The 12,461-nt window shown below is 38.6% G+C and overlaps 1 protein-coding gene across 1 annotated transcript in view; it reads right to left on the bottom strand.

Annotated features, from left to right (window-relative positions):
- Positions 1-12,461, bottom strand: part of LOC110967259 (zinc finger protein GLIS1-like) — a 101,249-nt gene that overhangs the window by 53,726 nt on the left and 35,062 nt on the right. The window contains exon 2 of the mRNA XM_022216810.2: positions 9,497-10,590. Coding sequence (XP_022072502.1) covers positions 9,497-10,378 — 882 coding nt within the window. The 5' untranslated portion in view covers positions 10,379-10,590. The remainder of the gene's footprint in view (positions 1-9,496; positions 10,591-12,461) is intronic.

The following is a 12,461-nucleotide window of genomic DNA, read 5'->3' as shown; positions in this document are numbered from 1 at the left end:
GGTACTTTAAACTGAGTAAACTGGCCTCATACTGGCTGCTTCTGTACATACTGGGCACTAACACTGGTCCATTACTAATGTGCCTTTAATAAAGGTGATGGGTTTCAGCATCTACAATCCTGGTTCTGTCTAAAAACGTCTTCTACTGAGCCAACATGAAGGTTCAGCAGTTGGACAAATAAAGTGTTTATTCTGAAGTTCCAAAGTTTCAAACAAATAGAGACACTGTCCAGGGGAAAAAAATCTTAAGATGACTTGATGACCTCAAACAGGTTTTAGCCAGGGCAAAAGGAAAGTTACTACCACCAAAATGCTAAAAAAAAAAACAACCACACAATATATGCACATATATATTTTTGACCAGTTATGTTAGTTGGGGTTTATTACCCAAGAATAATAGACATTTTTCACTATTAAATGGCTATAAATTGTACAAAAATGCATAGATTTCTGTAAGTTAAGGTAATACAGACTTCCAAACTCACAGAAACACTGTCCAGGGAAACTGAAAAAGTCCTAAGATAGTTTCTGGTGATCTGCGATCGGGTTTTCACAAGGGCAAAGGGAATATTATTAGTACTAAAATGATAAAAAAATAGAGAACATGTGTATTTTGACCAATTATGTTCATTGGGATTTCATTTAACCAAGAATAACAGATATTTTTGACTACCGAATGGTCAGAAATGACAGCAAATTCCAAACAAACACAAACACTTTCCAGGGAACCCGTAAAAATCCTGAGATGGTTATTGGTGCCTTAAAACCTTGAACCTTGGTTAAATCCTTGAACAGTAAAACTTGTAAAGGTCAACAGTAAAGGCTGTTCAGGGCAAAAGGCAAAGTCATTAACACCAAAATGAAAAAAAAGAATATATGTACATATGTATTTGGGTTCATTTACCTAAGAAGAAAAGATATTTTTCGATCATTGAATGGTCAGAAATAGCAGCAAAATGTATCGATTTCTGTCAAATAAGGTAGCACTGACTCCATTTCTCATGAATTTGAACTGCTTACTGAAGTTTTTGCCAGGAGAAGAGTGTAACTTTAAAATATATTGCATCAGTTTAACTGGTGAACCTTCACAGTAGTTGTAGCTGAACTTGGATTACTGCAGATGTTGTTGTCCATCACCTACATTATGATCACACTAAATCAAAAACAGATGTAGTTCACATATGGGAACAGAATTGAGAAAATGGACACAATGTTGCATATAACACACAGCAGAACAGTTCAAACAGGGACAGCATTTACTCTTTAAGGCCATAATAAACTCAAACTGAATATATTTCTGATGCTGACAAGAAAAAATGAAACCATCAGATTATTTAACCTTCTTTGCAAATCACATCCAACCCCCTCTTCTGCACCTTTAAACTGCACTGGCGCGGAGCTAACATGTAATAAAGTCACATTTTTCACATTAGAACTGAGTGATGTTGCAGACAGAAATATCGAGGAGGCAATACATCATCATTAAAATCATAAACTTCAGGTAACAGCCTTTTCCCCAAACAGCCAACTGAAAGAAAACCACACAAACATACACACACGAGGCTGTGGTAGGTTCAGTTAAGAGTGTTTCTGTTGGACCGAAGCCAGACAAGAAGCAAATATCAGCGTCAGCAGGCCATAAACCGACGCTTTATAACTTTACAGACACTCTGTCACATTCAATCTCAGATCTCATGATTTTCCAATTAGCCGTGTGGTGGTATCTAACCTGAAACTTGCATGGAAATGTTTAAAGGCAGTAAGAGAGAGGTTTTCCGCATATAAAGTGGCTTGAATTCACCCTATGTATTAAATTCAACTGATTTCAGCTATATCTAATATCTTGAAACAGGCAGACATTTTCATGAATGAATTTAAGCATCTTCTACTCACAAAGTAAATGATAAAGACTAGTGGTGCAACGGATCACTAAACTCACGGATCGGATCGGTCCTCGGATCAAGAGTCACGGATCGGATCATTTTTCGTCATATACACATATGTCGAAAATATTCGGAGCTCGTCTCTTCCCTCCTTAAAAAATTCATACTTAAACCTAGCTCCTCCTAATTGTTTTGTTTCTTTGAGTGTCATTTAATTTTTCACTTTATCTCCCCCTCTTGTGTGACGTAAAGTAGAATATCCCTGGCATTTTCCTCTTTGTTGTATTTTTGTGTAAAATTGCAAATAAAATTGATTTAAAAAAAAAAAAAAAAGCTCGTCTCTTCCCTTCGCCTTCGGCCCACTTCTTGGGGTCTCTGGGTGGTGTCCCCCCCCCCCAGATATTCGTCTTTAATAGGGCCCGAATATTCGGAGGCCAGAAACCACTATTCGGGCCAGCCCTACTCGCCATGTCTGCTCTCTTCCTTTCTCCGCTCGCCACAAGCGGCGTGCGGACGGAGTACAACTTTTTTTTCTTTCTTTTTTTTCCAGAAATCGATCCGTGGGTCATGTGTGCCGAACCGACGACGTCGATCCAAACGGATCACGGATCAATGATGACCCGTTGCACCACTAATAAAGACACCAAATGAAGGCAAATAACAACAACAGGCAAGTAACAAGACATTTATCAGAAAATAATCCCTCCAGATGTCTTACAAATATCCAAACAACAATTTCAGGTATTTTTATTTTGAACTACTACTAGCAATGTCCTGGAAATTAGTCTTCTCTGATCTGATCCTAAAAAGCCTTTTTACCTAATTTTCATTCCGGGGTTTATTAGGTTTCAGTAATGAGTCTGTAAATGTCAGTCACCTCATTTAGTTGAATATGTCTGTCCATAAAAACACACTACATCATGGCAATTAATTAGTACAAGCCTTGAAGCCGCCCAGGATATTTCCTGTATCCTGGAATGTTTTTCGCGTCATCCAAAGAAAAATTAAGCAGCTCCAAAATGATAGGAATTGAAGAAAAAAAAGTAGAAATTTAACTTTTAACTCAGTTTTGTTGATTAGATTTTCATTTACTCATGTTTTTTGGACATTTTTGTATATAAAATGATCAGAAATAGCAGGAAAATGCAAAGATTTCAGTCAAATACAAACTCACTGCCCAGTATGTGAGCTGACAATGCTTTATGTCAGGCAGTCACCAACTAAAGGCCTCTACTGAACAAAAAAACCTCTTTACAAAAACACATACTGGCAATTGAAACATTGAAACACTCAGTTACATATGAATACATATGAAATCTTGATAAACTTTTCATTTCAGAATGATTCAACAACTTGCAGCTTTTTGTCAGTTGAACAGCAAAGACAAACTTCAACACATCAGTCTGAGGTATTTGAAAAGAAATACATCTATTCAGTAATTTAATTCCACACATGGCTACTAGGGCTGGCCCGAATAGTGGTTTCTGGCCTCCAAATATTCGGGCCCTATTAAAGACGGATGTAGACTATGGTAAGAGGAAGAGCTGATTTCATTTTGGTGGCAATCCGGAAAGGATCCTGGATTCTGGATCACTTTGAATTTTTTAGTATGCTTTAGTATGTGGTCCAAAATATGACAAAAACATCATAGGTTAGTATGTCATCCAACAAATTGGAGCAAGCTGTCCAGATAGCTCAACTGGTTAAGAAGGTCATTCTTAAACAGAACTGTGTCAAAGATGCAGGTTCGATTCCAGCTTGTGATCCTTTACTGCATGGGTTTCCTGATTTCCTCTCTATCCTTGGCGGAGGTCTGCACTCTCTGAGTGCTTTTCTAGTTTACACTGTTGTACTGAGAAGCCAAGCTAATTAATGTTTCCTTCTTTCTGGCACAGTCCCTACACATTGTACCGCAAAAGTTCAAATTTTTACCTCGAGGCAAATTCCGGACAGAAAAAAATCGCTAGGAGGAGTTTCGTGAACATATTGTAGAACATGGAAATTTTATTAAGAATCATTGGAGTTCCAGCGCTTTCCTATACAAGCACAGGGCTATGTGGAAACAGGCCGTAAGCGCGGTGTTTTGTTGACCATCCATCTACCCATGGCCTTCGCCCTATACAGACTCTTTGTTTTCAAAGTTACATCACCTGACTTCCTGCTTGCTCTTCGCAAGAGTCATAATTTCTATTTTTAAATTTCTAATTTTAAACATTTTTCATTTTTGGGATAGTTGCTGACTGTTTGATGTTTTCCTAAAAGGGCTCAAAATAAACCAAAATGACCAGGTTCAGACAGAGTGATGGTGCAACTCAATGATGAGTGTTCAACAGTTTTCAAACAATGATGGAGCTCTACAAGAAAAAAAATGGAGGAAGTTTTGCTAACACTTTGAAGATCATGGAGTCTCTCTGAGGAATGAATAGCATTCCAACTAATTTGTATACAGTCATAGAAGTGTGTAAAAGTCCAGTATTTTGTTGAAACCCCCCCCCCATCTGCCCTTACCTCTTCTCTATAGAGACTCACTGTCTTCACTGTTACGTCACCTGACTTCTGGAGTTATAAAATCTGCAGCAATTGGAAGGTTTTAGCACCCAAGTCCAGTGTTTTGTGGACCCTACATCCACCTCAACCTTCTCCGTCTAGATACTTTTGTTACATCACCCGACTTTTTACTTTGCAAAAGTCATAATTTCTCCAGCTATAAGAAGGTTTTCACACTTTAAACATTTGTCATTTTGGGACAGTAGCTGATGGGTGTGATGTTTTTCTGAGGTGACTCAAAATAAACCAAAACGGCCATGTTCAGACAGAGTCACATTTTTTAAACAATGACGGAGCTGTACGGGATAAAAAAAATGGAAGGAAGAGTTTTGCAAACACATCAGAATTCACAAAGGTTCCTATACGAATGAATAAAGTTCTGATTGATTTGTATGGAAACGCAAAGCTGTGTGGAAACAAGGTGTAAGTCCAGTGTTTTGTTGACCCTCCCTCCACCCCTACCTCCTCCCTGCAGAGACTCTTTGTTTTCACAGTTATGCCACCCAAATTCCTGCTTTACAAAAGTCATCATTTCTACAGGAATTGGAAGGTTTTCGCACTTTAAACATTTGTCATTTTGAGACAGTTGCTGACAGGTTTGATATTTTTCTGAGAGGAGTCAAAATAAACCAGAGCGGCCATGTTCAGACAAAGTAATGGTTGGACTCAATGTATTTTCAACAGTTTTTAAACAATGATGGAGCTGTACAGGATTGGAAAAAAATGGAAGGAAGAATTTTGCAAACACTTTGAAAATCATGGAGGTTCCCATAGAAAAAAGCAGACCTCCAACTGACTTGTATATGAGCACAGAAGTTTGTAGAAACAAGGCATGACTCTTTGTTTTTATAGTCACCTCATCTGGCTTGTTGCTTGTCTCTTTGCAAGAGTCAGAATTTCTGTAGCAATTGAAGAATTTTCGCACTTTAAACATTTGTCATTTTGGGACAGTTGCTGCTGGGTGAGATGTTTTTCTGAGAGAACTCAAAATAAACCAGAGTAGCCATGTTCAGACAGAGTGATGGTGTGACTCGATGAGTTTTCAACAGGGGATGGTGCAAAATAATCAAATATATCTTTAAATTAAACTAAATGTATCTTTTGTTTTGGCTACACAGACATTTTCACTGGGATCACATTTGGTTTGGGGTGTTTTCATGGATATAAACAATAAAATATCACCACACTTATCCTCTAAATGCACCCAAATACGTATGTCATTGAAATTATGTGCGATGACTTTGCCACATGGATTTAAAAGCACTTTGGGAACCCGTGTTTACAGCCCCAATAACACCTGTCAAATCTGGTGCTCGACATTACGAGCTGGTAAATAAAGCTGAATTCATTAACAAACACTGACCGCATTCATGTGAGATATATTCATTTTTCCACTGCAGCACCGGGGATGACTTAATTTACATGTTTTGGCCTGAGCGCTTAATGAAAATGAAATGACGTTATTCGCGTAGTTCAAGTGTGACCAATGAGTAATTTTTTTGTGTTGATTTAATCTTATTAATCTGTACACAGGCGGCTCCCAGCAGTAATATATTTATAAGCTGGCGGCAGATCAGGTCGCTGTAATGAACTAATTCACTTAAGTAGGAAGCGTGTCTCCTGAGTGAGAACTTCTGAATGAATTATTAATCGGAGCTCCAGGTTGTTGACAGCAGGGAATAACGGAGAGAGTTACTCACTCTCAGGGAACACAAGGTCATCATGGACGAGTTCGAGTTGCGCTTCAGAAAATGACTCATGACAGAAATGATGGAGGGCAACGGAGGCTGTTGTGATGGTTAACGCAGAAACATCATTCTTCTCAGGCCTGACAGGTCTGGTTTAGTCTTCATCTTGCATGAGGGTCTTGAAATATTTCAAATTCATGTGCTTCTTTTGTTGTTGTTTTGAGTTTACAGTGAAGTCAATCAATCTTGATAGAAAAATCTGTCAACAAGCACATTTTAAGCAGAGGTGTTTGGGTCAATTAATGTTTCAGTGTGGATGTTATTCAGTCAAAAAGGCCCTTGTCTGAAACTTATTCTGATCCTGGCTTTGTGAAAAATTGTAATAGTTTCTTATTTAAATAATCAAACTCAATGATTTCTTGCAGCTTTCAATAAAAATCTGAGAAGTCCAACTTTGTAAGAAGGAATTTGGGCCAGTAAATACTGTGCCAAGATATAACGTGGGGAAACGGTTTAGTCTGTCTTTAGCGATTTCTGGTTCATTTAAAGCTGAGAAACCCATCAAGATGCGAAGATTTATGGCAGATTTACTATATATTCCCATAAATTTCACTCAGCAAAAATGTGTGTTTTTTACTTTCTATTTGAAGAAACACAGCACAGAACTTGTATTATGATAAAATAGCACAACTGTTCTTGTTAAAAGTGTGAGCTCTTTAGTGCTAAGTGAATGGCAGATGATGATAACTTTTAGCAAATATCCACTTTTACTTGATCTCTGCGACAGATTTCTTTGTAAAAATGTCCAAATAATTAGATCCTTATACCAGCTTTAGTGTTATATACAGATTTACTCTTGCCCTGCCACCATTTCATCCTCTGGCCTGTATGAGTAAAGGAAACCATTTGATCGTCTCTCATTGATCAGTGTGTCAGATATCCAGACGACTGTAAGCAGGATACTGATTTTCAAACCCAGTTAAACTCCTAAATGTCTCATTTAAAGCTGTAAGAGATGACATATGTTTGGACATGATGGTTCTCAAGGTTGTCAGTTTGATTCCTGGATGTTCTTGACAACCTCCACTAGTGAAGTAAATGAAAAATCCTTCTTTCATTACCACCAAGTTGTCCAAGAGATAAAGCAAAAATGCTTCTTTTGACAGGCAAACTTTTAACTTGGACTCAAATCATTTATTTGCTGACTTTTGGTTCAATTTGCAGCTCAACTCGTGACTCCACTTGGACTTCAGCCCATTAGTTTTTGACTTCATAACTGCAGCCAATCCACTGACAATGAATATGAGCCAACAGCAGCCAATCAGGTTGCACAAGCAATGAGGGAAAAGATGCATCTGGCAGCACACACCAGCAGTTTTATCACATCCAGACATTAAAACGTCCATGTAAACACAGCTCTGATGTTTATTTTTCAATGTTTAAATTACGAATTTCCCTGCTAGCAGATCAGCTGTAAATAGTACATGAACAGAGACCCCTGCCGTCAATCTTAATCTTGATTAATCTCAACCCTGAGGCTGTCCTTTCAAATCTCCACCTGAAAAAACATCCCTGAATTGAGTCCCTAACTGCTCCACAACCGTGAGGCCAAGATGAACAATTTTGTGCTCTATATATGAAAGACACTTGGGAGAATTTTGAAATACAATAAGTTTTATTATTCGTATCAAAAGGCCAGAGTGAGATCTGAAAAACTCCAACAAAAATGGTGCAAATGACAGCCTTATATAACGGACTCTGTGACTCTGATGATTCTATAAATTGTCAAATCTATCAAATTTGATGCAAAAAATAAATAAAAGACAGCAAATGTTATATGCATTATGGGGGATTAGCTCAAATGGCTGATCGCTCGCTTAGCATGCGAGAGGTAGCGGGATCGATGCCCGCATCCTCCAAACTACCTTTCTGTCTTAGTGGGGCAGTGGTGGTACAACGGTTAAGTTTTTGGACTACTGATCAGAGGTTCAAATCCCAATGCAGGCACTGTTGGGCCCTTGAGCAAGGGCCTTAACCCCTCCTGCTCCAGGGGTGCTGTACCATGGCTGACTCTGTGTTCTGACACCCCCCCCCCAATAAAAATTAAATTTGGGGATATGTGAAAACTGCAAATTTCCCCGCATGGGACTAATAAGGGATAACGAAATAGTAAAAAAAAATACATTTATATCACAGTAGCACCACGCTTGGTAGCCTCCTAAAAATGACAGATACAGTCTAGTTCTGGTACAGGGAACTTCATGATATAAAGGGTTAAATAAGCATCACTCAAGGGGAACACAATTATGGATATTTTCTGAGTGGATATCTTCACTCTCCCTGCAATAAAAATAGTCATCTAGTTACAAACATGAAGTGCCAGCTAGAAGAGAACGTCAGTAAATGATCTCTGCACACTATAAACTACAGATGCTGTCTGAAGTGAAGCAGCAATGCTCGGTTTAAACTTGTAGCTGCCAGTGCTAACCAAAGCTAAAGAAACCAGTATAGATTTACTATTGGTGCGCTTTTAGGTACATGCTTAAAGCAACAATTGGCATGTGTGAATTCAGGTGTGATATCAGCTTCTTCCAAACTCTATTTCACATGTCAACATTGAATCTAAAATGCATTAAATGACATAACTCTTGGTACAGATGTTGAAATCTGAAAACAAATGGATTTAATAAGGGATTTAAAACAAGATTCGTATTTTCTAAAACACTGTGTTGCCACACTTTCACTCAGAGGACTAATATCTAAAAGCTTACCATAAACATTTTTTTCATAATTGTTTTTGAACAATTTTAAAAAGCATTCTGTAACTGTAGTTCTGAGATTTACCACTTTTGATTTCCAACATGCTTATTTTCAGGATGAAAACTCTACAAAAACACGTGGATTTAGTAGTTTGAAGAGTAGTTAATCTTAAGATGCAAGATGGCAACATTTTGAGTGGCAGCAAGTTTGTGTTGCTCCAAAGGTATGTGTTTTTGGGAGTGTTTTTAAAGTGTTTTCAGTGTGTTCTTTATTTGCAACGATGTGCATAGCTGTGAGAAGAAAAGCTTGTGCAGCTGGATGTCAAAAAGCACATAAGACTTTGCTTGATGAACCAGAAATTCTGACAAAAGCTGTTGAAAAATGAAGCATTTTGGCTGCAACAAAAACAAAAAGGAAAAGTCTCTTGTTCTTTTGAATTTACCCAAGGGGGATGAAAAATCTATCTATCTATCTATCTATCTATCTATCTATCTATCAAAGTTCAATAAACTCATATCTTTAAGGCCTGTGCAGGTTTTGTTTGTCTTCTCTAACTGTCCAATAATCAATAAATCTGTTTGTCACAGTCGACTCAGACCAAAAACCAGTCGGACTCACCATGCATTTGTTAGGTTTTTCTCCGGAGTGGACCCTCATGTGGATGAGCAGCTTGTACCGAGCGTTGAAGGGTTTGTGGCGTCTGATGCACCCAGCCCAGAAACATGCAAACTCCTCCCCTTTCCTCTGGTCAATGTGCACCTTCTCGATATGCCTCACCAGCTCCTCCTGGCTGCTGTAGGTGGCACTGCAGTCAATCCAGTGACATGGCTGCTCCTGCTGGTCCAGTGCCGGGTCCGGTCCTCCAGGTCCATTAAGCCTCGGGGACTGAAGAGGCGATGGCGTGCTTTCCTGACCCTCATAACCCTGAAGTGGCAAATGGAACAGCTCCCTCTGCTGGGTGTTCATGAGCGGTTCCCTTTTACACGGTAAGAAATCATCTGCAGGCTCTTGTTTTATGGGTCGATACTTGTCCTGCAGCTTCTGTTGCTCCTGAGATGTCTTGTTGTCAGTATCGGAATGAGACAAACAAGTGGTGAAAAGCAAAGATGAGGAGGACGAGGACACGGAGGATGGCGGAGAGCCAAAAGACGGAGACGTGGCACAGCTGGTGAGCATGTAGGAGATGGGAAGTGACGGTTGATGGTAGCAGCCGAACCTATGACTGCTGGTTTTGGGGTCTTTGAAAGTCAAGTCCTCCACAGTCTTTTCTACGTGGGATCCAGCTGCTTTACAACTGAGCAGGGAGCTGAGATCTCGTCCCAGCGAGGACAAGGACAGTGACGTCCTCGGAAGCAGGCAAAAGCCTCCTGAGTGGATCGACGGCTGGCAGAAGCCACCAGAGGACAGTGGCGCCTGGAGCTCCTCGGCATCCTCAAATGCATTTCCAAACCCAGGAAGAGTCAGCTGCACATCTGGAGGCCCGAGGTCGGGGGGCCACATGGCGGCCCCCGTTGGATGACTCCCACCAAGAGATCCCTTCAGTCAAATTGTCAATCTTTTGGAGCGACTTTAAGAATCCATCGGGGATAAAATCATCCACAGCATCTTTCAGTACTTAGCAATAATCGAGTTAGATGAATGGGCTGTTGCTGGCATGTTCTGAAATCCGTTGCTTGTTCCAAATTGCTGCCTGGTCAATCATCACTCGAGTGCTGTGGGAGGCCGAAATAAAAACCAAATGAGTCATTGTGAAAGACGAAAAAAATCACAAACACAAAACACTTTCTGAAACATCTCAACAAAAAATAAATGAAACAGCTATAAAGCAACTAAAACTTTGAAACAACAGCCTTCATACACCTGTAGTGGAAAGAACTCAGATCCTGTGCTGATTATGGAGAAAGTGTGCCCCTGATTGTTATTTTTGATGGATTAGCAGGATTTTACAGTTACAGGTAGTTGTGACAACTTTATAGGCAGTTCAGTAGTTTGGTCTGGGTGTTCAACATGGGGGTTGGGCCCCTCCAGAGGGCCACAAACTAAATTTGAAATTTGAGGTCGTATTAAATGATTATTCATCATTCAGGCAGGAGACAAGAAAAAGCAAAGTTCTGCTACATGAAGGGAAAGTGTCTCCTGGTAAAACTTCTAATAACTCACAAATGTAAAATGGAATGGCATCCAAACTTTGTGTTTTTTCATTATTAAACAAAATTCCAATTAAATTGGAACTTAAGGTTTTTACTTAATTTTGCACTTAAAAATTTCAATAGAATGCTGTGGAGTAAAAAGTACAGCATATTTGCTTGAAAACTAAACAGTATTTTCTGGGTGCTTATTTAATCTTGTTACATTTGTACTCACTGCGGGCTCATTTTTTACTGCAACATAAAGTCCTGTACCTCTATGGAAACAGCACAACCATGACTAAAATTGGAGAGAAGTCAAAAATGTCACTTGTGCAGTAAAATATAGTTAGCATGCTATAAATTACTTTAAAAATAGTTTAAGGTCTTTGATTATTTAATAAAACTAAAATAACCTGAAATTAACAGGCACAATGTTTTTTAGTGTTCAGGGGTATTAATACTGGAAGAAATTGTGCATCTACATACTGTTGATATTTTATTAGTTACATTTTAAATTTGTTTGCATACTTGTCTACTATCTGCTCTGTATCAATGCATCATGCAGTTCAATCGAGAAGTTCCTGAATTTTTGTCATGTCACTCTTGGTCACAGCTGAGTCAGTCATAGTTTGTCATTTGTGCTGAGGAGGGCAAAATTTTTAGTTTTTTTACAAAATCTGGCTATGGCAAATAATAATAATAATTTCTGGTAAATTTTAAAATGAGATATGTAGAATAAAGTAATTTTAATAAATTTCCTGATTTGAACTGTCGTCATATATTATCAGATCAAGCACCAATGAAATGTTGAAAATCTGATGATTCTTTCTGTGTTTACATTTCCTTGCATATAGGTGGTGAAAACTGGGCAATTTTTTTTTTCAAAAAAGAAAACATGTCTTTTAAACTTTTCAGCAGGTTTTTGGGTTTAGAAAATTAACAGATTTAAAGTACAATGTAGAAGAAAATGGAAATTGCAATAAAAGCACCATATTTTAGACGTTTACTGCACTGATTTGTTTTTTATTACTTTAACAATGAAAAAGGATCAAAATTGAGGCAGCAGAACCAGAAAGATTGGCGGTTTGACATTTAAACAGACTAACTCAAGTCAAAGATTTCACTCAACTGCCTGAAAAGGCTTTATACCAAACTGACTTCAGTGTGTGTATAATTGACAGATATTTCCTTTACTGACAACACTTAGCACATCGGACCCTCGTGTGGATTTATTGTGATGTTGCAACTCCATGTCATAACTCACCATGACATCTAACAATTCGAACAATTAAAACCTCCAAAATGTGTCACTCTGGGTTCGATCACTAACAACAAATGGACCGAGGTGAGCAGCAAAGGAGTTTACAGATGGAATAAAACCCAAACAAATACGGAGTCTGAGCCCCTAAAACAAAAGTTTTTACGTTAAAGACTGCTGCATTGATTTGAATTTT

Source organism: Acanthochromis polyacanthus, chromosome 9 (assembly GCF_021347895.1).
Source record: "Acanthochromis polyacanthus isolate Apoly-LR-REF ecotype Palm Island chromosome 9, KAUST_Apoly_ChrSc, whole genome shotgun sequence".
Taxonomy (NCBI): Eukaryota; Metazoa; Chordata; class Actinopteri; family Pomacentridae; genus Acanthochromis; species Acanthochromis polyacanthus.
Note: the sequence above shows the minus strand (reverse complement) of the source record. Positions and strands in the feature narration are given on the sequence as shown.